Raw genomic sequence first — 23,968 nt, forward strand, 5'->3', positions numbered from 1 at the left:
TTTTAATCCCTCAACACGGTGCCGTAGGAAACTCCACTCCCCGATTGGCGATATATCGTCGTCTTCTCTATCCATTAATTTTACAGCAAATAAAAGCCCTAAAGAGCGAAACGATCTTAAAACTCAGTGAGTCAAGCGAAATTTTCACTCGACACTGCGAAAACTATAAATATTGGAGAAGTCAATCTCTGCTAGGGTTTTTCATTTCTCTCATTTGGATGATAACTTCTCTCTAATTGGCCTCCGAAACTTTCCGATTCAACAATGGGAGCAAGTCGCAAGCTTCAAGGAGAGATTGATCGTGTTCTCAAGAAGGTCCAAGAAGGCGTCGATGTCTTCGATAGCATCTGGAACAAGGTTGCCTTTAAATTTACATCAATTCAAATTTTTTATTTTTTGCTTGGTTCCCTAGAAAATGCAGGAAAGTTGACACTAGAATGATAGTTCCGGTGAAATTGAAGTGAATATTGCTGCAACAATAATCTCGCTCCTTTTTGAAGTGTTTTTGGAGCTATTTTAAATTTGTTTTATTAATGATTAGCTTGATTTCAATGTAATCTTAGTAGAAAAGGCAGAAAGAGAAGGTGTTAAAGATTTTAAAGATGTTTTTTTTTTTGTTCAAATAATTAGTTTATCTGTAGTGCAAATTGAGCTGTGAGTTGTTGATTATTGGTTTTTTCGATTATATTGTTGCTTTAGGTTTACGATACTGATAATGCCAATCAGAAGGAAAAGTTTGAGGCTGACTTGAAGAAGGAAATCAAGAAGCTGCAAAGGTATAGGGACCAGATCAAGACATGGATTCAATCAAGCGAAATCAAGGACAAAAAAGTTAGTTGCTTGTTTCATTCTCCTTTTAAATGATTGTGCCATTATTTGATTTGTTTGAATGCCTCTGAGTAATTCTTGTAATTATATTTGCATTTCTTACTGTTATCTCATAGTCTCTACGTGGTGTCTTTGAATGACCTTTGCCTTTAGTGATGCTGGTGTAGTTGTATTTATTTATTTGAAACTGATTGTGATTTTTTTTTTCCTTTTGATGTATGTCAACATAGGTTAGTGCCTCTTATGAGCAGGCCCTGGTGGATGCTCGCAAACAAATTGAGCGAGAAATGGAAAGATTTAAGATCTGTGAGAAGGAGACTAAGACGAAAGCATTCTCTAAAGAAGGCTTGGGCCAACAACCCAAAACTGTAAGTGTCATGCATGATTTTTCATTGTTTCTATTACCAATTAATGAACAGCAACAGCAATCATCAACAAACTTAGCCTTCTGCCAATACATGGAGTCGGCTGTATGGGTTCAAGTGGACTAAAGACCTCTAAGTGGTGTAATTGAATCCTTGGCCTTGTGTTTTGTTTGGTGGTATTCAACCATCATAGTCAAACATTAGTTGTGGACTTATCTATGAGTAGTATAGATAGACATGACTGATCCGTTTTTCTTACAAACTCTTCCTTTCCTCATCTTTCCCAGAGTATTACATCTGTCTTCACATCTTGAAACTTCTACCTCAACTGTATGAAATTAATAATGATCGGAAGCATGACTGTATTTGAAAAATGTGTGATGTGTCAATTTCACTGTAGGATCCGAAGGAGAAGGCTAAATCAGAAACAAGGGATTGGTTGAACAATGTGGTATGAAATCTAACCTTTCTGCCCTTTTTTCTTGCTTTTGTGTCTAAAATGGCTGCAAACCCTTTATCGTGCAAGTTTTAGTTATTGCTAATATGTTTTCCATTCTATCAGTTTTTCCTGTGTATGATGGTGTTTTGGAGTAATTATTACATTTTTTTTCTTAAGCTTAGTTATATCTTGAAACTGCCATGTAACGATAGACTCTTTCTGAAAGTAGGTTGGGGAGTTAGAATCCCAGATTGATAATTTTGAAGCTGAGTTGGAGGGGCTGACCGTGAAGAAAGGAAAGACAAGACCACCTAGACTGGTAGAACTGAAAGAGAAAATACATCTTCTGAGGCTACATACTTGTCTCTCTGGTTTTGATATAACTTTCTTTTTCTTGTTTTCCTCCCCTCAGATACACTTGGAGGCATCAATTACACGGCACAAAGCTCATATAATGAAGTTAGAATTGATTTTGAGATTATTGGACAATGATGAATTGAGTCCTGAGCAAGTCAATGATGTGAAAGACTTCTTGGACGATTATGTGGAACGGAATCAGGTTTTGTTTTATGAAAATTTTATCTTGTTCTGTTTTTTGATCCCAAGCAGCAGTTTTTGGGGTGTTAAAAGGATCTGCCATTTTTCTTCTAAATCATTTATTCTTACAAAATAGCATCATCTATATGCTCTCTTCTGGCCTTTTTTGTGGTTTTTCCTCTGTTAATGTTTTTTTTTTTTCTAATTACTTTTGTAGGAGGACTTCGATAACTTTAGTGAAGTTGATGATCTCTACCACTCATTACCTCTAGACAAGGTGGAGTCTCTTGAAGATTTAGTTACAATTGGCCCTCTTTCCAAGGTAAACTTTTGCAAAGTTGGTTTTGCTTGAAGATTCTTGTACCATGATTTAGAGCTTGTAATTCAAATCAGTTTTCCCTTGTGAAACTGCAACTTGCTAAGGCATGCTCTTTAGGGCATATTGTTTTTACAAATTTTACTTGAACAAGCCTCTTATCTTGTATATGGTGTTCAATGATTTCAATGTATGAGCTGGGTTCTTAGATTTTAAGTGAACAGTGCATGAAATGGCTTCTTTCATGGAAAATAACTTGGAAAAGGAAATCATAATTTTAAGCAGGGTGCACCAATTCTTAACTTGAAGACGTCTTTGGCCACATCAGCATCTCAAGTGCCTGTGAGTGCTTTCTCTCTCTCTCTCTCTCTTTTGGATATCTGTTGATGCACTTACATTTATAAACATGTGCCAAGTTTTCCTATATAAGCTGCTTCATTATTAGTTGATGGCATAATGCTCACTTAATGTCTTAAAATGGATTATGTTTTGATCTAATGAGCAGGGTAGTTCCTCCCAGGAGCATGTTGAAGATACAGCTTCTCAGGATAGTAATTCTGATGTCGCGAGGACTCCACCTTCAAAAAGTAGTGCAACCAATTCATCTGCTGCAGCAACACCAACTGGGAGCCATGCTACACCTGCTCCAGTGAATCTTCCACCTCATAGTATGTCTGGTGCTTCAACTGCTTCAGTTGTTCTTCCAGGTTCAAGTTCTGCTCGAGGTGTCTTGGAAAGCGCTGGCACTACCAATCCTTCATCTCCTGTAAATTTGCCAAATGCTACAAAAGAAGAAGATATCACAAGCTTCCCTGGCCGTAGGCCATCTCCATCTCTTGCTGATACTGGAGTACGAGGCATTGGTAGAGGAGGCCTCTCCAGTCAGCCTTCATCTAGTATCCCCCTTGTTTCTGGAAGTGCAACTTCTAGCAATGGAGCTCTTGGTGTTGTCCCTTCTGTCTCTGACGTGGCAAAACGAAATATTTTGGGGGCTGATGAGAGACTTGGGAATAGTAGCATGGGGCAATCTTTGGTATCCCCTCTTAGTAATAGAATGATCTTGCCTCAGGCAACCAAGGCTAATGATGGCAGTGCACCTGTTGATTCTAGTAACCCTAGTGAGTCTGCTGGACTACCTGGCAGAGGTTTTTCCCCTTCAATGGTTTCTGGTATGCAGTGGAGGGCTGGAAGTTCCTTTCAGAATCAAAATGAGCTGGTATGCTAGTTTGCCATGTATCTGTGTTTGTGCACTAAATGGGTCATGATTGATATAGTAGCTAATTTGTTTGTATTTTCAGGGGCAGTTTCGTGGAAGAACTGAGATAGCACCTGATATAAGGGAGAAATTTTTGCAACGGCTCCAGCAAGTGCAGCAACAAGGCCATAGCAACCTACTTAGCATTCCTCCTCTTGCTGGCGGAAACCATAAGCAGTTTTCTGCTCAACAGCAAAACCCACTCATGCAGCAGGTGCTCTTTCTTAGATTACTTACTTCTCTCATTTTCCCTGATCCAAGCTGTTAAACTCCTTACAATCAAGGTTTAAAACAAATCTAGTTTTTTGTTGTCAGTTCATGTTACATATATATGATGAATGTATGCACTGCAAATTGGTGGGAAGTCAGATTGGCTTTCTTTCAAGAGAGATAGTAAAAAATAATCTTTTATGCTCTTATGTTGTCAGTTCAATTCTCAAAGCTCAGCTCTCTCTATCCAACCTGGTATGGGACTTGGTGGCCAAGCGCCCAGTCTTAATAGTGTTACATCTGCCAGCTTACAGCAGTCACCAAATTCCATACACCAGCAGTCTAGTCAGCAGGCATTGGCAACAAGTGTTCCAAAGGATGCTGGTAACATTCATTTGCTTAGTTTTCCTTTTGAGTCTTATATATATATTTGAAGGGTGAGGTCTTTGAGGAGTTTGTGAAAGATATCATATCATCCAAGTTTTTTGAGTACTTGCTATGCAGGAGGCTCATCAAACGGTAAATCATTCTATATAATGTAAAGGGTTGCACAATGATGAACCCCCTTTTGCCACCCCTTGTTTCTCTCTCTCTCTCTCTCTTTTCTTTTCTTTTTTTTTTTTCATATGCTATGGCACCATTTGGTTTTTTCTATAGCAATTGGTGGAATATTTCTTCAAACATATTATAATAGCAGAAGCTATCTTTAGAAAACCTGTTATTGAAGTGCACAGTGTGTGTGGCTGTTCTATGAGTAGTCCTGAGAAAGAAATGGAACGTTGCTTTTAATTTATCATCCAGAGATTTCTTGCTTTTTTTTCTATGTTTTCGACAGGAGACTTAATTTGGTCTTGCATAATACTTCTATGTTTTGACCAAGAGCTTAATACATATGCAGATGTTGGTCATGCAAAAGTTGAGGAGCAACAACCACAGAATTTACCTGATGATTCAAGTTCTGAAGCTGTTCCAACGTCTGGGCTTGCTAAGAATCTCATGAATGAGGATGAAATGAAAGCTCCATATGCAATTGATTCTCCTGTATGTTGAATACTTCTTAATCTTATCTATTCTATCATAGTTATTATAGCTGGTGTGGTACTGTTTCTGTTCATATTCCATCTTCTGTTAGGATCATCATCACTTTGGTCACTTTGAATTGGTAATCTGTAGGTCATCCAGTTAGTGTAAGTCCTTGATTTGTGAAATTATATGCGTGTGGCTTGACTAGATAGAGTAAAAAGATGTGTGGGCCTGAATAATATAAAATTAACATTTTCATCTCATTTTGGTTTTGAAAAGATGTTTTTGTTTTCTACATAGAGTATGGTCTTAAAGGTGAATGTTTGTTGCAAAAATGTGAGGGATCAAGATGACTGAAGTGGTTTGTAAATGGTTCTTTGCTACAGGCAGCCGTATCAGGCTCTTTGACAGAACCGGCTCAAGTTATTAGGGACACTGATCTTTCTCCTGGACAACCCTTACAAACCAGCCAGTCTTCTAGCAGTCTTGGTGTTATTGGCCGGAGAAGTGTTTCTGACCTTGGTGCCATTGGTGACAACCTCAGTGGGTCAACAAATTCCGGAGGAATGCATGATCAAATATACAATTTGCAGATGCTTGAGGCTGCATATTTTAAAATTCCCCAACCTAAAGACTCAGAACGTCCAAGGAGCTACACTCCAGTATGGGGTTTTCCAAGAGTCTTCTCTTGTTCTTTTTCCTTCTTTCAAAAGAAAGTCTTTAGACAACAATTTTATAGGTGTCAAGTAATTGTGATTTGCTTGTATAATACAGAAGCACCCTGCAGCCACGCCTGCTAGCTACCCTCAAGTTCAGGCACCTATTGTGAATAATCCTGCCTTCTGGGAACGCTTAAGCATTGATGGATATGGCACTGGCACTGATACACTGTTCTTTGCCTTTTACTATCAACAGGTAAATAGGTTACTACTCTCTCACTTCCTCTTTCTTGCAATGCAATCACTTGGAGCTCTCCAACATGTCAAATTTTGTGCAGAACACTTACCAACAATATCTGGCTGCAAAGGAGCTGAAGAAGCAATCTTGGAGATACCATAGGAAATACAACACATGGTTTCAGCGGCACGAGGAGCCAAAAATTGCCACGGATGAATTCGAACAGGGAACCTATGTATACTTCGATTTTCACATAGCAAATGATGACCACCAACATGGATGGTAAGTCGGCCTGGATTTCATTGTCTTTTCAAATGATTTAACCATACGACCTGCATGTATAATTTTATGATATGTACACTTGTTATTCTTTGTTCTTTTTCAGGTGTCAGAGAATCAAGACTGAGTTCACCTTTGAGTATAATTACCTTGAAGACGAACTTATGGTATAAGAGATGTGGAGAAGGCAATGATATAACTATAATTTGCTGAATTTTGCATATGTGAATGGAATCATTGGAACCTTCTAGAAAAGCCTCGTATAGTTTAGGGGCATTTGTGAAATTCAAAGATGAAGAAGAGATGCCAACCATGCCTATAACCTTCCTTTCATTTTATTTCTCTTGCGAATGCTTGGATCCTGAGATTGCTGTTGCATTTGTTTCTGACTAGAAACCTGCTTGTTCTTTGCAGCGGGTCAAGAAAATTAATTTAGAGTAAATATTTAGTTATAGTTTGCTATTGATTGTTATTTCCAGAGTTAATCACATAGTAAGATCAAAAATTGAAAATTAAAAAAAAATAATTTTTAAAAAATAAAGATAAAGGTAGAACGGCCGAAAAATAAAATAAAGTAAATATGGAAAAACGACCATTTTTTTATTTTATACTTGTTTTTTTTATTGAATGTGGGCATAATTACGTCAAATCTTACGTATTCTAAAATCAAATACATATATTTTGTTATTCTACTTATTAAACGTTTGTTTACAAATTAAATTATATTACAATCATCTTTATAATTAAGAATATCATTATTTCATATAAAAAAAATATCGATGGGTATTACACTTAGCTCCATTTATTTCAAAACAATAATAGCATGTTTGGTTGGGGGAATGGCTAAACCATTCCCCCTTTATTTTCAAGGAATTTTGATTCCTTTGTTTGGTTGAAAAATAATCCAAGAAATAGTCATTCCATAAGAATGGCTATTCTTCAAAATCTTTCAAAATCAAGGAATAGTTAATACCACCCTTCCCCATGGTATTAGCTATTCCATGGTCGAAGAATAAATTCAAAAATTAATAAAAACAAAAATACCCCTTACAAGTTTGAAAATTTATAACTTTATTAGTATAAAATATTATTTTTCTCTCTCTCCTCTTTCTCTCACTTGATTCCAACTTTTTAATAAAAATATTAATATTAAATTATAAATAACATATTAATATTTAAATTATCAATTATTAATATTTTAAAAATAAAATAAAATAAAAATTAATCATAATAATATTTAAATTAAATAAATGTTAATATTTAAATGATTAATTATTAATATTTTAATTAAATTCTAGATTATTAATATTTAAAAAATCTAATAAAAATAAAATGTCACATAAATAATAAAGGGTGTTTTTATCTTTTTATTTTCTATTCCTTTCTTATTCCAAAATTATTATTACCAACCAAACACTACAATAAATCATAATAATTATTTTTATCATATTCCCTTTGTCATACCAAACTAAGTAATAATTATTCTATTCTATTTCCACATAATAACTATTCTATTCCATTCCTATCTATTCCGCCGACCAAACGTACTATAAAAGATTTAACCTAAACAAGATGATAAAAATAATAGAACTGAATGTAATTAATAAATATTTCATTAATTCTATATATTTGGCTAAATAGAGCCCAAAGATGGTGATTGTTTGATGAGAGTGTATTGTCTTTTCCACAGGCAGGCAGCTGTATCGGAGCCTCTTTGATAGAAGCCTGCTCAAGTGATTAGGGATGCTAAGCCCCTACAGTCCAACTAGTACTGTCTTCGAGCGGTCTTGGTCTTATCGGCCGGAGAACTGTTGCCGACCTCGCCAGCTGCCGCCATTGGTGAATAATGCTGGAGCCACACGCCTGGTAGCTGCCCTCAAGTGATGGATATGGCACTGGCACTGATATAGGATCGATCACAGCTTTGAACTTGGCAAGTCATGCACTCGAAACATTGTTATCGGAAAGAGTTTGATGCTTTCTATTATGGAAAATTACGAGAACTTCCACTAACAATGTTTCACATACATGCTCTGCCAAGTTCAAAAGTGTTCTCCATCCCTCAAGTGTGTCTTTTTTTTCGAAACAGGTAACTGCTAAAGGGTACAATAAACATTCTAATGCATGTATGAAAACAAAGCTTGGCCTTGGAACTCAACCGAATTCCATAAGCAAAGATTTCTTCTCGGTTTATGTTTTTATAGTAAATCAACATTTTATTCGACACCATAATAAAGCATAGAGAAACTAATAAAAAAATGATATACGTTTTTACATTCCACTTAAAAATTCGGCTTATTAAGCTGACATTGGTTGAATTTGTTCGTTTATCTAATGATTATTGTCCAATGAACATAAGAAAAATGTGGGAAAGATAAGGTATGAATAGGTGTGATAAAGCTGGGTGGGTGAGTCCCAGCAGATAAGGGTTGCTTTCAAATGAAGATTTCCACCTGAAAATCTAGAGTTTGTGGTACTTGACATTGCTTCCAACTCCATCATCTTTTCCTTTTGGGAAGGGAAACTGGGGGTAATTCAATAGGGGAAAAAAGGGTAAGTAAATTTAATTGGGATAAAGCCAACAAAGGGGAGGAAGGTTACTTGTAAAGAAAGCAAGAATTTTGATCTGATATAGAGATAATCTGAGAAAGGGAAATTTCAGATGTCATGAGTATTTGTTGGCTCTCGGGGAGGGCATGCTGTCCTTTAAAGCCTACAGGCCCATATCCCCATTGAATCAAAAATCATTGTAGACAAATTAAGTCATTTCTTTTTCTAAGAAGTTCACGAGAAATATTTTAAATTTAACTCGTTCGATTATTATTTATGTCAATTTATAAAATATTGTCTGTTTTAAATTATTGAACTTCACGTCAATTGTCGTACTCGTAATTGTTTTGATCATAACATCTTTCTGCCGACTCGAATTTAATTCTCTTTAATTTTTTTTATCCATTATTCAGTCACATGTTAAGATTCAATTATGTATTACGAACTCCAAACAGAAACAAAAAAGTAACATAAAGAAGTTGGACTCGATCTTCCATCCTCTATTTGTCAATGTGCACTTTTTGTTTCGTACAATTCAAAGTTAAGAGGCTTGAAGCATTCACAGTTCCTGGTCATGGAGTAGGTAGGGAGAAAGAAAGAGTCTTCAAGGAGGAGGAGATGGGGTGGACCATCAAAGGCATGAGGCTTGGACTTTATGACCAAAACAAATGTACTGTACCTGGAATTTACTTGGTATAGGATGGTCATCAAGCTCGTAATTTTAAATAAATTAAAGCATAGAAATCTTTGAATCCCTAATTATCATTATCAAAAGCATAGTCATTCGGGATTTTTCAGACAAATTTTTTTTTACAAAATTTCAATGAATTACTTTCATGAATTAACAACGAAAGTTAATTTTATTATTTTTTGAAGAATTATTGACGTAACTTATTAAAAAAATTTTGTCAAATTTTTTAAATTAATTTGAAGTTAGATGAGTTTCTAGTATATATACGAGTCACAATCATAAATCAAATTAATGCAGGTGAATTTGAAGTAAAATTATAAAAACAATATGTACAATTTCTGATATTTACGTATCAAACATGGACAGTCTCCCACCATTTATTTGTTTTTTGCGTTGTACATATTATCATGATTTCGTCTTTTCATATTCAATGAACTCGGTTCGGCTTAAGATTATTTAATTATACCATTTTGTCTTTTTCTTTATGTGCTCAATATTCTTACCTTTTATATTATAAAAATATTTTTAAATGTTTCACGTCCAATTCTTTGGAGAATCAAAATACTTATAAGCGTGGGTATCTGACACTCGTTCAGATTAATCTTTTAAAGGAAAAATAATGATCTTGTGACAAAAAAATATATTAAAAGTAAAATTTTAATCTTATTAAGAGATAAACTTGTGACGTTAATTTTTTATATACATATATAATTTTTATCAAATATGAAACAATTTATCCTAACGTGGACCAACGAGTAACTTATTTTATTGGTTGAATTTCATATAATAATAAGATCTTGAAACATATCAACCTCATCTATGACCTACCTGTGCTTCCTCTTTTCCTCAAAGAAAACAAGAGACCTTCCAAAAATAATGCAGCTTCTTCCTCATCTAGACTAATCAAACAATTACATGATTGCTATTTGTAGGGCATGCTTCATCATGGAATGCCATTTAGTCATACTGAATTGTATTATATATTAAATTTGTAGGATTAATTTGTTTCCTAATGTTACTAGGTTTATATTAAAATAACATAAGTTAACCTTCACACGTTTTCTTTTATTTTTTAGTTATATAAACTTTGATTTATTCAAAGAATGATGAGTTACTTTTTCATTATTATATATGACAATTTGATGAATTATTTTAAGAATTCAAAGCCTTGGACTATTGTCGTTGCCCTAACTTAATTAATCAAATTAATTAATTTGGTGGGTTGGTGTTTGAATTGGTTGTTTAGGGCTTAAATTAGGAGTATTATTGAAGTGAAAGCAATTTCTTATCCAAAACTTTTGAAACCATAATGGGTTAATCAACATATAATTAATTAATTACTTAATTGGAAGTTGAAATTGAAACTAATGGAAGAGTGTGGACCTTGTCAAGAGAATAGTGAAAAGAAAACTTGAACATGGAAAATGATGTGGAACCACATAATCAACCACCTTGGCATACTTATCACAACAAAACTTTCTCTCTTTTATATTTTATTTGTTTAATTTCTTATAATCTTTTCTCCTTTTTTTGCATATTCGAAATGTGATTTTATATATAGATTTAAGATAATTTTAATTCTTATTTTTTTAAGAAAAACCCACATTTATATTCTAGTAAAATGTATGGAAATAATGATGAAAAGCTTAATAAGGTAGCTAGTAGGCCATGGAGTGACCCCCCAATGAAGAAGAAGGAAATGGTTTAGTGAGATGTAAAGATGGGCAGATGACAATGGCCGGTCATGGAGTTTGTATATATATGATAATTATATGTCTATGATGAACCTTATCTTCATAATTTTGGGTGGTTTGGACATTAAAGAAGAGTCAGCCACAAGCCTTTGTTTCCTTCCCCACACCACCCTAATTTTTTTTTTCTCAAGAAAATGACATGGATTTTTTATGCTTTTAGACATTTTGCCCATATTTGGGGGAGCTAGAACGCCATTACCTAAATTAGAATTTAGATTGGGTGTCATTATCCAAAACTTGAATAAAAGCAATCAACTTACGAGTGCGGCAATTAACTATCAATATATGTGTTATGTCACAGTCCACACTAACTTGTAAAGTATTGTTCGTTTTGATTCATTGAATTTTTTTTTTCAATTTTATCTCACAAAATAAAGTTTTATAAGTTAAATATAGTATGAACGCTAAAATACCCAAATACTTAATCTCACTCTAATATATAACCGATGTGAAATTCACGACTCTTCTCTAAGATTGTGACATATTACACTCTTTAAATCATATATCCTCGTTAGGTATTTCCCTTTAGTGGGTTAAATATATTTCAATATAAGTAGAACTCCACCCCCGACTCAAAATTTCAAATCGGAGAGAATTATAATAGTAAAAAAAAAATCCCAATTGTCGAGATCATTTGTGTATTAATACTTAAGAATTCCAATTCCAATGTTAACCATCTTTTTTTTCGTTTTTATTGAGAAATATCTAACTTTTTGAAAATCTTGATGGGTATATTTTTAATGAAAACAATTACACATTTAAAGCTACATGTATGAGACAACTATGGATATTAATTTTTTTTCTTTTTTTTTTTGGAAATTTTATATATCAGTGTGACAATGTTGAGAATCATTTATAAAACATAAGCCCATCAGTTTCATATTTTGGGTATGAATAACTGTATGACAGCAATGTCTGAATGCAACCACATGGGGATCCATTATGTACCTTTGGTTTGCATTAATTGATACCTTTTCCTAATTACAGCTCTTGCTTACTTCTTTTGAGACATTGGCACACAGAAAGCAAGCCACGCCTAAACTATAATTTTAACTTGTAGGATTCAACCTTATGAGTTCTTTCTTGTTTTAATTTCTTGCAATAAGGTTTTTATTCATAGATGAAATTTATATATAAAAGTGATAAAAATTAACCCGACTCGACCCGTATTCATTAAAAATTTTAACGACAATGTTGATCTAAAATAATCTAAACAATAATTTAATTAATATGTTACTTTGAAAGTAAAATCATAGTATTACAAAAACTAGGTCCAGAGCGTATTAATAATTTTTTTATTATTTTAATCATTTAATTATTAAAAAATTAACAAAATTTCACGTGACATTTTACGTTACAGTTACTATAACGGCTCTTATCACGTGAATATGTCCGTATAATAATCAAAATAATTTTTATCATCATGTAGATATGAATAATTGACGTTGAATATCATATGCAATGTTCATTATCTTTTTAACGGCCGAACGATGATCATTTCTCCAAATCAAGAGGTCAAAATGAAAATTTTAAAAGGATTGAATGATTAAATAGATAATATTCAAACATTTTGCAATTTTTAGTTCTTACAACTGAACTCGAACTGAACTAAACGTGACATAACTTAACTTTCCAAATCTCCCTAAAACCAAACAGAAATATTGATATGCTAATCCAAAAAGTAGTTTGAAAAGAGAGGAGACGAAAAAGAGACAAAACAAAAGGCACCTCCCCTCCTATCTTCGGGCCCCGCTTACGTGTAACCCTGTCGGTGACCGACCACCTGCCCCAAACAAAAAACGAAAAAGTTAACTTCATCCTTAAATAAAATTAAAATCTCAATAAAAATATATTTATTTATTTTTTCCAACAAACTTATGTTTTAAAAAATTTTTAAAAATTGGTAAAAAAAAAAAACATGAGTCAGTTGAGAGATGACGAAACGGGGGCTTCGTGATCCCACATCGGACATTGTGCTTCTGAAACGTGGGTTGTCTGTGGCCCACGTAATCAACCGACATTCAAAGCAATCAGATACCTGAAACGACACCGTTGTTGCCCTTTTTTTATTCTTATTTTTCTAGAATTTATTTTTTTTGGGTTTTGTTTTGGCATAAATGAGAAAAAAATTGAATTTTTTATTAGAATATTAGAAATTGTGAAGTAGCTTTCTTTATTCTTACTCACTAAACCATGAGGGAAAAGAACAAAAGAAAGTATGACATCGACAGAAAGAAAAGAACTTTTTCAGAACCTCTCTCCTTAATTTATCTGCAATTTCTTAAAAAAATTTATAAAATAAATAAGATTTTTCACAAATTATTATTGATAACTATTTTATTCCTCTTTCTCTCTGTTCTAGAGATTATCAACCCTGTTCTATTGCAACATCAAATACTTTTTCAAAGCACAAAGCTCTTATTTATAGCCGTTAGCTTTTATTCTTCCAAAACCCAAAAGGAACTTTTATTCTTCTATTTATTTTATTTTTATATTTCCATCACCAAGAAAAAAAAAGCCAAACTTTAATATATATATATATATATATATATATATATATATATATATGTGTGTTTGTGTGGTGATTTGATTTTGTCCTTTTAATGGTTTGATCAAATTGGCTACTATTAATAAGATATTCTCTCTCTTTCTCTCTCTCTTTATCAAACTTTTCCCATTTGTCAACTTTTGCTTCATGTTTACACCTTAATTGAAAATTCACATTTTCTCTTTTAAGCTCAGGCACACATTTTTTTTTTCTATCTGTGCTAAATTTGAATGCTTTCCTTTTGTTCTCTGTTCTTCTCCCCTGTTTCTTCTCTGTTCTTCAACTCCTCTTTCCTCAGTACTCCCTTTCTGTCTCTATATTTCCTTCAAAACCCATCCTTTATTTTGAATAAACTTTCAATGTTCTCCCTTTGATTGCCCTCCTAAAAACCATTTGTGTTTCTGCCTTTCTGGGTCTTTCTTTGGCTCTGCTTTTTTCTCTGCTTCAACACTTTTGTTCTTCAACAGCAAAAGGAAAAGAACTTTTTTTTTTTGGTGTGGCGGTTTCTTGTAGTGAAATATACAAAAAGGGATATAAATTTTCTCTTTTCTTTTTGAAGGATATTTATATTCCTTTTTTTCCCTCTTGCCTTTCAGTTTCAGTTATTGGATTCTTTTTGTTTTTCTCTCTCTCCCATGATCACAAAAATTGCTTGATTTTCGCCTGATCCTGCAAAAACCACCTTTCCTTTTATTCTTAACAAAGTTACATTAATAAATAACGGTTAAAACCCCATAAGAAAAACCCTGGCTTTCATTTATTTTGCTAACTCCCTCTCCTTTCCAGCAACCTCCTTTAGCCTTAAGGTTCATCCCCCTTCTTTTTTTTTTTTTTCCTTCAAAAGCTTTCATATTTTTTGTAACAAAAACATGGGTAATTCTTGGTTTCTAGGAATATTATTACCAATATTCCTTTGTCTTTATCTCTTTGGTGGTTTTGTCAATGGTCTTGGTGTGAATTGGGGTACTATGGCAACACATAAACTGCCTCCCAAAACGGTGGTTCAGATGATTAAAGACAATGGGATAAAAAAAGTGAAGCTTTTTGATGCAGATTCAAATACTATGAGTGCTCTTGCAGGAAGTGACCTTGAAGTCATGGTTGCTATTCCTAATGATCAGCTTCTTGCTATGAATAGCTATGATCGTGCTAAAGAATGGGTTAGGAGGAACGTCACAAGATATAACTTCAACGGAGGTGTTAACATTAAGTAAGTTCATTTTTGAGGTTTTCTTTGTTGCTGCTAGCTTGTCTTATGGTTTTTTTTATATATAAAGATTTGTATATGCTGTTGACATAATATTGTTTTTTGTATTGCGGATTTTGGTAAACTCTTTGCTTTATTCGGGAAGTATTTAGAGTTCGCATCAAGGAACTTGATTTAGTTCCAAATTTCCAATTCTAGTTTTGGGATTGAATGTTTGAAGTGTTTGGTGTTAGTTTAGTTTGTATTAGATTTTTGTTGCAATATAGTAAGTTCTCTATATATTTTGCTTGAATTTGATGATTGGGTCTATAGAGGGTTTTTCTCTTGTTCAAATTATTCATTTTGTATAGGATTACAACTTTGTTCTGTATTCCTCTTGATTGGCTTTATGGTTTATAGAAACCATCTAATTAATAGAGAGCTCTTGTTATTATTGGAAGTTATGATGATTCTGGATGCTAATAAGAGAAGTTAGATTTACTAAACTTTTCTATGAGTTCCCTTTTTTTTTTCTTGAAACTCAGCTTCTTTTGCTTATAACCCACATTAGAAAAATTAAATGTCAATTTTTGTTAGCAAATAGGGATTTTTTATTAGTTGACCTAATTCTTGAATGGCAGTTTGGACTTGTTTTTTTGGTAAAACTAATTTATGACATAAAGATGTGCATTTAATGAGCTCAATTGGCTTGTTGTCCCTTAGGTGTGTTTCTGTTAAATCTAATTTTAGTCTAGTTCTTATTTTTATGTTCTGTGAGAATGAACCAATGGGACATTATGTAAACTTCATGGAAAAGTTTGCCAGGAATCTTACCACAGGATTTCAACTTGTATGTTTATCAACTTTTATTTGCCTTTGTACAGATACTCGACTCAGATGGCTTTAGATTCCTGCCATTGGTGCTTTACTTTGGCAGCTTTATTCTTAGCATCAAAGGATGGAAGGAATCTTGGCCTTTTTAGAATCTGCCCACAATGTGCAATATATCAGAATTGAGATATAGAATTTATCAAAAAAGTGTGAGAGATTTCTTGAATACATGGTTTGAGCTTTCAGCATTTCTGACATGGTCGTTATGACCTGTTTAATCAATTTTGGTGCGGTGCCATAGTTAGAGTTCCTGCAACTGATAGCTCTGTTAGCATTTCTGTTGTTGTGATAGTTAAGAGACCTCCTTTGGCCTGATCCGTAATTTCTTATATTACAAACTTCATCAAAGGGAATCATGAAGGTTTCCCAGAAGGATTTTTAGGGATAGAGAGTAATTAATTGAACAAACTGCTCATCTCATTTTCTCGTTGGGATAATTATTTCGAATGGAACAAAATTCTAAGCGTGTCTTTATAGGAAGCTGATCACTGAAAGATGCAAATGGTGTTACTTTCTGTTAATGGTGAAGTAAGGAATTTGTTCAAGTGATGTTGCAAAGCAACTGCTTTGTGTGCTTGTGAATGAATTTATTAACAAATTTTCATTCAACATCCAATTTATACATTTCTTATGTACTTGTATCTAATTCTAATGGTATTAGATGGGTGGATTTGTTAATGATGCTACGGGCAATTAATCTGCAGAATCTCTGACCATCTATTTTGTTCTTGCACAGGTATGTAGCTGTTGGCAATGAGCCGTTTCTCACAACCTATAATGGCTCCTTTGTAAACATCACATTCCCTGCACTTCAAAATATTCAAAATGCACTTAATGATGCTGGGGTTGGAGACTCCATTAAGGCTACTGTGCCCTTAAATGCTGATGTCTACAATTCACCAGAGAGCAACCCTGTTCCATCTGCTGGCCGGTTCCGGTCTGATATCAGTGGAATTATGACGCAAATTGTTGATTTTTTAAGCAAGAACAGTGCACCTTTCACCGTAAACATCTACCCTTTCCTCAGTCTCTATGGAAACGACGACTTCCCCTTTAATTATGCTTTCTTTGATGGAGGAACCCCTATTACCGATAATGGGATTCAGTATACTAATGTTTTCGATGCCAACTTTGACACATTGGTTTCAGCTCTGAAAGCAGTAGGGCATGGTGACATGACCATTATTGTCGGGGAAGTGGGTTGGCCTACAGATGGGGACAAGAATGCCAACGTGGCTAATGCTCAGAGATTTTATAACGGGCTTATGCCTAGACTTGCAGCCAACACAGGCACACCCCTGAGGCCTGGCTATATAGAAGTTTACCTGTTTGGCCTTATAGATGAGGATGCCAAGAGCATTGCTCCAGGAAATTTTGAGCGTCATTGGGGAATCTATAGGTATGATGGGCAGCCTAAATTTCCACTAGATCTTTCTGGCCAGAATCAAAACAGGTTTCTTATCGGTGCTCAAAATGTTGAATATCTTCCTCAAAAATGGTGTACGTTCAATCCAAATGCAAAGGACCTTAGCAAACTTGCGGACAACATAAACTATGCTTGCACCTTCTCAGATTGCACAGCACTCGGGTATGGATCTTCTTGTAACAACCTTGATGCCAATGGAAATGCTTCCTTTGCATTTAATATGTACTACCAGGTGCAAAATCAGAATGACATGGCCTGTAATTTTCAAGGTCTGGGCACGGTTACTACACAGAACCTTTCACAAGGGACTTGCAATTTTATCATTCAGATTGCTTCTTCTTCTTCTTCTGTAGGTCCCTCACTGGTGGGAATAGCATTTTTAACAGTGTTAACATCTCTATTACTATAAATTTGATTCTGTAGATAACTGGGCTGTACTACTTTTAGCAGTTTCTTTTTCCTAGCTTCTTTTTGTATGTTACAGACTCTTGGGTTATTTTTTTTTTATCAATTGATTTAATAAAAATTTCTGATTTTACTGCTCCCTAACTAGAACACTTTCTTGGTCAGAATGATTGATTTCATGCTTGTCAGTTGTATGATAGTCTTGGCTGGGATTTCTTCTGTGTTAGGATGTCTTATGACAGACTTCAGAATCCTTTTCAGCTGACCAAGTGATCAATGTCTAGTTCTATGTCACCTAAACTCTGCTGGCCTCCAAGTTTTCAGTAATGAAAGCATCATTTACTGTCTAGAAACCATTTTTTTAGCAGGATAATATGCTGAAAGTCTTCGGACTTAATAATTCTAGTGGGAGAATGATGCTTTCATATGTCATATAAGTGCCATTCATGTTTCTTACTGTTCTTTGGTGCTTAAGGATTGAGAATAAATATCACTATGCTTGTCCTGGATTATACCATTCTAATCATAGGATGAAACCAAGAAAATTATGAATCTGTTGGGTTCATCTAGTTTTCCAACAGTTATACGGTAGCAGCCAAGCCAATCATACAGGTTTACATACACTACAAACCTCAAGAAAAATCCAATTACTAGCCCAATCCCAAATTGGCAATTGGGTTGGGTTCTTTGAGTTTGTCCAGGCAAAGAATCGCATTTCTTTCTTAGACAAATTGATGGCTATGGATGGTCCACTTCCATCAAATTTACTTATTAACAACTATTAGGTGATGGCCACTTGACACCTTGCACACCTATTAATCATAATGATAGCATGAATTATATAACTTTTGACCCCTTTTTAATCACCAAGAGGAAAGCATTACTATTCAAACTTTCCAAGATTTTTAATCAAAATCTTACCCTTAATCATTTTGAGCCAAGCCATAAGTTCTTACTTAGATTTTAGGAGAAAAAGATTGGCACCTAGTCAATATGCTATCTCCTAACCTCTGTTCTAATACCCACATAATTATGCCTAAATCATCCTTTAAAAGGAAGAAAAAAAAATGTAGAAAAATTTGCAATTTGTTTGTTTCAATTTATTTTTTTTCTCTGACCTTTTTTTGGTATGGCCAAAACAAAATAATACATTGAGGAAATGACTCCACACACAACACCAAAACCCATGGATCCTTCTCTTTTTGATTGGATTGCTTTGGGGATGGGACCCCAATACTTCATTTTCACTAGGGTTGGACAATAAACATTAACAATAAATCCCAATGGAGAGACTCTTCAATCATGCACCCTCAAAACCCCCTACCAACACAACAAACCCACTTGTGCTTCTCTCAATTGGATGTGAAATCTCATAAATCAAATCTTTTTTGCACCAAAGCCACAACAATAACTTTCTTATTCTTTTGCCAATGCATTGCATCTTCATGGGAAATCAATTATCATATAGATATGATGTTTTGACTATGTTTACTTTATTTCAAATTTTAAATTTCATTTAGTGGGTAGTTAAAGTTTAGGTTACTGCTTGGTATGAGACCAACAATCATTAGGTCCAATATATTATTTTAAATAAAAAGTTTATTTAACAACACCAATCCCCAATTTACTTTACTAACCTTTGATTTATTTTGTTAATCTTTTCGAGGTTTATTGTTATTTGTTCGCTGCCGATATAGATAATCACCACTAATTAACATTATAATAAATAATCATTTATTATGTAACATAAGGATAAGATGGCAAGGTGCACATTATAATGAATTATTGAATGCTAGAGGCAATGCATAATTTAGGCACTAGCCTTTGATCCTTCAACTACTAGGTCTTAGGGTTTTTTTCTTTTTTTTTTTTTAATTTTTGAGATACTAGATTGATATTAAATTTCTAATATGTAAAAGGAATTGAACAAGAACAAATATTGAACTGGTTGGTTTTTTGTGATGGAAAAAAATTCTCCCCTTTTGCTGATATTGACAATTAACCTTCCCTTAGTCATATCCATGCATCCATGCACTTAGTATGTCGGCAATTATCATATATATTTTCGTGTTCAATGTGATGAAACATAATTTCTACGTAAAATAGTTCGTATTATGTATGTACATGTACATATATATAAATATACATATAAATACAAATAACATGCATATAAAAACGTCAATTTAATCTAACCGTTGGTATCTTAATCCCAATACAAGGTTAAAGTCCAACTTTGATCGCATTAATTTCTTTGACTTTGCTTCGGTTTACGTTAATTTTATGTATATATGTATGTATGTATGTACGTTTACGTAAAATATCGAGAAAGACAAAGGGTGATATAGGGAATACAAAATGTGGGTTTTGAAGTTTTCAAAATATGGGGGCAATGTTGTGAAGGGACCCATTGACAAAGGTGTTGAGTGGTATATATAACACATAACAACCACCAACTTAGATTCCAAAGACTTTTGTCGGTTCAATCATTCTAATTTCTTTGGGATATTTCAAGTGAAAATATAAAAGTTTTTAAAGATTATGATTAAGGAATTGCAAACATTAAAGCATAAGTATAATTAATAAGAATAAAAAAACAGATAAGAATAGCCTTCTTGCATACTTGTAATCCAATGTCTCCTATGCTATAAATTTCATTTGATTACATAACATAATGTTTTATTCTTACAAAATTGACAAATAAAATAAATTAAAAAATAGTATTAAAACAATAAAAAAGCTTGGGTTTATTGAGAAGGTAAAAGCTTTAGTTAGGGTTTGGTGGTGAGCAGGACATGACTTTGGAGTCTTGACCATGGTAGGTAGCAAGTATGCAACAAATTAATGTCTTATTAATCTTTTTTTTTTCCTTTTTTTGGTCTTTATGACATTGAATATAAAGGATAAACTATACTTATGTCCGTTTTAATTTTAATTTTTTTCTCGTAACATCATGTGTTTTTTTTTTTCTCGATTAGTATCTTGTGAATAAGTTCAATTCTTATAAAGAGTTATACTGTTAATTTATTTGATAAAATTATCAAAATATTTTAAATTTAAAAATTAATTTATCGATTCACACTTAAAATATTTCAAAATAACTTATCCATAGAGTATTAATTAAAAAAAATTAAAATTCGAAAAGTATAGATAGAGTTATGTACGATAAGATGTGATTATTTTTAAGTTTTAAAATTAGTATGTATTATTTTCCCTCACATTAGGGTTCAAAATTGTTAAAAGAAAATAATATATATATATATAAAAAAAGACTTTTTCATATTTCTTTTTATTATTATTATTTGATGGGAATCTTAAATCTCATGTGTTTTTGCTCAAATTCTGCTTAATGGAAACACAAGACAAACAAGGGTGTTCCTTTTCCCAGAAATGGGAGGGAAATTTTAGAAGGCAAATAGAGGGAAAAAGAATACAGTGGAAAGAGAAGGACAAGAATCTCTTTCAAGAGAAAAGTGTTTTCCCCCATTTTCATAGAATCCATTGGTAAAAGGGATAATAATGGAAAACAAGGTCACGTGCATGCTGGAATCCATCATCTTATCCCCCCTGTTAGCTGGCGTGGCTAAGACCCCAAAAAAGAAATATCCAAATTCTAGAAAAAGTATAAAACATCAGTACTAATACTAGATTTATTCTAATAAATATTTTAATATTGGTAATAGGATTCTTAGTACATAGATTCTTTGAGGAAATGTCCTTGCAGATCGGAAGCAGCCAAGAAATGGGTTTTTGATTTTTTGTTTCTGTTTTTGATACTAAAATGTAAGTTGGTCATGGGATTTTCATGTCCTAACCAACATGAAATAGTTGCAATGACCTAAGGGGCAGGATTGTTCCATTAGGATTTGACAGATTTCCAATAGCAAACAAGGTTAGAAACAGGAGACATTGCCTAGTTGTCTTAGGATTCTAGTTTGGTTCAATTTAAGTACAAAGAAGGCCAGTGTCTTATGGCAAAAAGAGAAGACAAAACTGAAGCATAGAGAAAAGGATATGTCATAAAATTGCAGAGGGGAAAGCCCATAACCTATAATATTAGGTATATAATTATGCCACTAAAATGCCTCAAGAAATAAGGGAATTACTACAATACTAGTGAAGAATTTTCTTCAAATTTTTTTTTCCTATCTAAACTTTGATTTACATTAGGGAATGGGGGTTTCAAAAAGGAAGGGAAAGAGAAGAGAAAAAAGGAAAAAAAGTCATCACTGCTCACTAGGAATTGAAGACAGCAAAGCCATCCTCATCTCCATCACTTTCTTGTGAGAATTGGAGTGCAAATAGCTCACAAAAGTAGGGCTTTTTGCTGGCCTATACTCTGGCAGCAACCTCCCTGATTTGTACCTCACCCCACATGCATTGCATAGAGTCTTTGGACCCAATGGTCCAGCTCTCCACTGTGGGGTCCTTTGTGCTAAGCAATGGGTGCACCTCCTTGGCTGCTGCTGCTGCTGCTGACCACTATTCCCCTCTAGGCTTCCCAAACTCTCTTTGCACACCACCACCGTCTTCTCCCCTTCCATTTCCTCTTTCTTTGATTCTTCTGTCTCACTATTTCCCCTCATGTTGCTGCTACTATTGTTGCTGTCATCTTCCTTTTTGGGCACAATGAGTTCACTGTCAGCTAACCAATATGCTTGTTGAAGCAAAGGGGGGTCTGAGCTAGCCAAGTGGAGGTTTTGGTTATGTGAGTTTAGTTGATATGACCAGCTGGTAAATGGGTTCATTTTGGTTTTGGATAACGTTGTGGCAGCCACCCTCTTTCTTTTGCTTCTAGCCTTGCCTGGAACTACAAATTTCTGCAAGGAAGGTGGAATAATTTGTTGGGGCTTCTGCTGCAAGGATTGTGCAGGCTTTGTTGCAGTTGTTGTACTTTTGTTCTGAACATTTGTAGTTGCTGCTACTGGGATGCAGTTCCCTGTGCTGGATAAACAGTCCTCTACAAATATAGACAACCATTCCAAGCTTTTATCCACTTCCTGCAATTTGTTTAGCCACAAAAGCAACACTTTAAACTCATCAAAACAAAAAGAAAGACAAAAACTTTAACAAAACCTTCTCTTCTGTTCCCATTTAGTTATACAAATGCTGTACACAAGCAAGAAATAAGAGGAAAAAAAAAAAGGAAGAGAATCCAGGACTGTGGGTAGCCATGCAATAAGAGAAAGGGAGAAAGGAAGAGCAAACTGACCGTATTCTGAGCAGGGAAAAGGTCATCAAGGGTGCCAGTGGTGGCTAAGGTAGCACCAAGTTTGGAGCAAGGAGAAGAAAGGACTTGCTCTTGGTGGTACTCACCGGAGACTGACACATTTTGGCAAAAATCCATACCAACAAAAACCAAAACAAAAGGGAAAGAAAAAGAAAAAATTGTACTTTCTTGTTACCCTCCAAGAGAGAAAGTGAAAGATAGAAACTTGAAACGAAAACTCTTGAAGAGAGGAAGAAAATGTTGGTGTATAGGAATAGGACTATAGAGAGTAGTAAGGGGGCTTTGCTAAGCTGTCTTCAATTTTGGCCCCCTTTATGGCCTGGTTTTCTGTCGGCAGATAAAGCTAAAGAACACAATCAAAGCTTATTCAATCACAAGGAAAAAAGGAAAAAAAATACAAAAGAATTGCCCCCATATCCCTCTCTTTCCTACTGCTTAAATATATATATATAAGGTGATAAGAATTAGAACTGTTTTTCCTTTTTTTTTTATCTTTTTTCTTGGTTTTTGTAAATTAATATACTAGGACAGGTGACAATTTTTGAATTTGGGTTTTTCTTTTTTTATTTATTTTAAAATTTTAGTATTGGTTTTGAATTTGGGTACATAAGGTTAGGGAGGGAGAGTGGAGAGAGACTTTTGAGTGCAGCTGTGGAGAAGGTTTTGATCAGTGGGGCCAGAAATCTGAGGCCTGCTCTGGTAAAAGAAAGGCCACTGGCATCTCTCTCAAAACTACAAAAAAAGAAAAGATAAAGAGGAATAATGAAAGAGGGGGAGGGGGTGGGGGAGCTAATGAGACCAGGAAGGCAAAGTACTAACATTAACAGTGTGAGCTTGCACAGTACAATAATCTGCTAGATTCTTAAATGAAAGTTTAACTTCCTTTCTTCTTCCTTGGCCAAAATAAAAGGTGCAAAAATAGAAAAGAAAAAACTTTCTTAAACCAGCTTTTATCAGGTGATGTTGATCTTGCAGAAGGCTGCATGGAGGGATGGAAATATGTTAAAGGTGGGGAACCAATAACTTTGCTGATCATAGTCATTTGTTACACTATGAATGTTCATTTTATCAAATGATCTATTGTCAGTCAATCTTTCTAACGTTAGGCCCTGGATATTTTGGGGGTTGCAGCCTTATTCAG

At 34.1% G+C, this 23,968-nt stretch overlaps 3 protein-coding genes across 4 annotated transcripts; 2 read left to right on the forward strand and 1 right to left on the reverse strand.

Annotated features, from left to right (window-relative positions):
* LOC18600281 (CCR4-NOT transcription complex subunit 3) lies at positions 32-6,611 on the forward strand. 2 transcript variants are annotated; one of them, XM_018121995.1, is made up of 16 exons: positions 32-357; positions 700-831; positions 1,059-1,196; positions 1,594-1,644; positions 1,862-1,951; positions 2,045-2,191; positions 2,387-2,491; positions 2,768-2,827; positions 2,991-3,701; positions 3,784-3,954; positions 4,169-4,334; positions 4,849-4,991; positions 5,360-5,635; positions 5,748-5,888; positions 5,971-6,152; positions 6,256-6,611. In XM_018121995.1, the coding sequence occupies exons 1-16, from the start codon at positions 265-267 to the stop codon at positions 6,320-6,322; spliced, it is 2,673 nt and encodes an 890-aa protein (XP_017977484.1). In that variant the 5' UTR covers positions 32-264; the 3' UTR covers positions 6,323-6,611. The 2 variants fall into 2 exon arrangements, with proteins under 2 accessions (XP_017977484.1, XP_017977485.1); XM_018121996.1 differs by having other exon boundaries at positions 2,771-2,827.
* Positions 13,901-17,744, forward strand: LOC18600282 (glucan endo-1,3-beta-glucosidase 8). Its single transcript, XM_007030638.2, has 2 exons — positions 13,901-14,902; positions 16,506-17,744. The coding sequence occupies exons 1-2, from the start codon at positions 14,562-14,564 to the stop codon at positions 17,602-17,604; spliced, it is 1,440 nt and encodes a 479-aa protein (XP_007030700.2). The 5' UTR covers positions 13,901-14,561; the 3' UTR covers positions 17,605-17,744.
* LOC18600283 (GATA transcription factor 2) lies at positions 21,599-23,255 on the reverse strand. Its single transcript, XM_007030639.2, has 2 exons — positions 22,810-23,255; positions 21,599-22,597 (listed from the first exon to the last, which is right to left on the reverse strand). The coding sequence occupies exons 1-2, from the start codon at positions 22,942-22,944 to the stop codon at positions 21,824-21,826; spliced, it is 909 nt and encodes a 302-aa protein (XP_007030701.1). The 5' UTR covers positions 22,945-23,255; the 3' UTR covers positions 21,599-21,823.

Source organism: Theobroma cacao, chromosome 5, assembly GCF_000208745.1.
Source record: "Theobroma cacao cultivar B97-61/B2 chromosome 5, Criollo_cocoa_genome_V2, whole genome shotgun sequence".
NCBI lineage: Eukaryota > Viridiplantae > Streptophyta > Magnoliopsida > Malvales > Malvaceae > Theobroma > Theobroma cacao.

Excerpts from the sequence above, each read along its gene's own strand:
- LOC18600281 (XM_018121995.1), top strand. The coding sequence starts at position 265 with ATGGGAGCAAGTCGCAAGCTTCAAGGAGAGATTGATCGTGTTCTCAAG. Across the intron at positions 2,828-2,990 it reads CATCAGCATCTCAAGTGCCT|GGTAGTTCCTCCCAGGAGCA; the intron begins GTGAGTGCTTTC and ends TCTAATGAGCAG. Across the intron at positions 4,992-5,359 it reads CATATGCAATTGATTCTCCT|GCAGCCGTATCAGGCTCTTT; the intron begins GTATGTTGAATA and ends TCTTTGCTACAG.
- LOC18600283 (XM_007030639.2), bottom strand. The coding sequence starts at position 22,944 with ATGGATTTTTGCCAAAATGTGTCAGTCTCCGGTGAGTACCACCAAGAG. Across the intron at positions 22,598-22,809 it reads TTTTCCCTGCTCAGAATACG|GAAGTGGATAAAAGCTTGGA; the intron begins GTCAGTTTGCTC and ends AACAAATTGCAG.
- LOC18600282 (XM_007030638.2), top strand. The coding sequence starts at position 14,562 with ATGGGTAATTCTTGGTTTCTAGGAATATTATTACCAATATTCCTTTGT. Across the intron at positions 14,903-16,505 it reads AACGGAGGTGTTAACATTAA|GTATGTAGCTGTTGGCAATG; the intron begins GTAAGTTCATTT and ends GTTCTTGCACAG.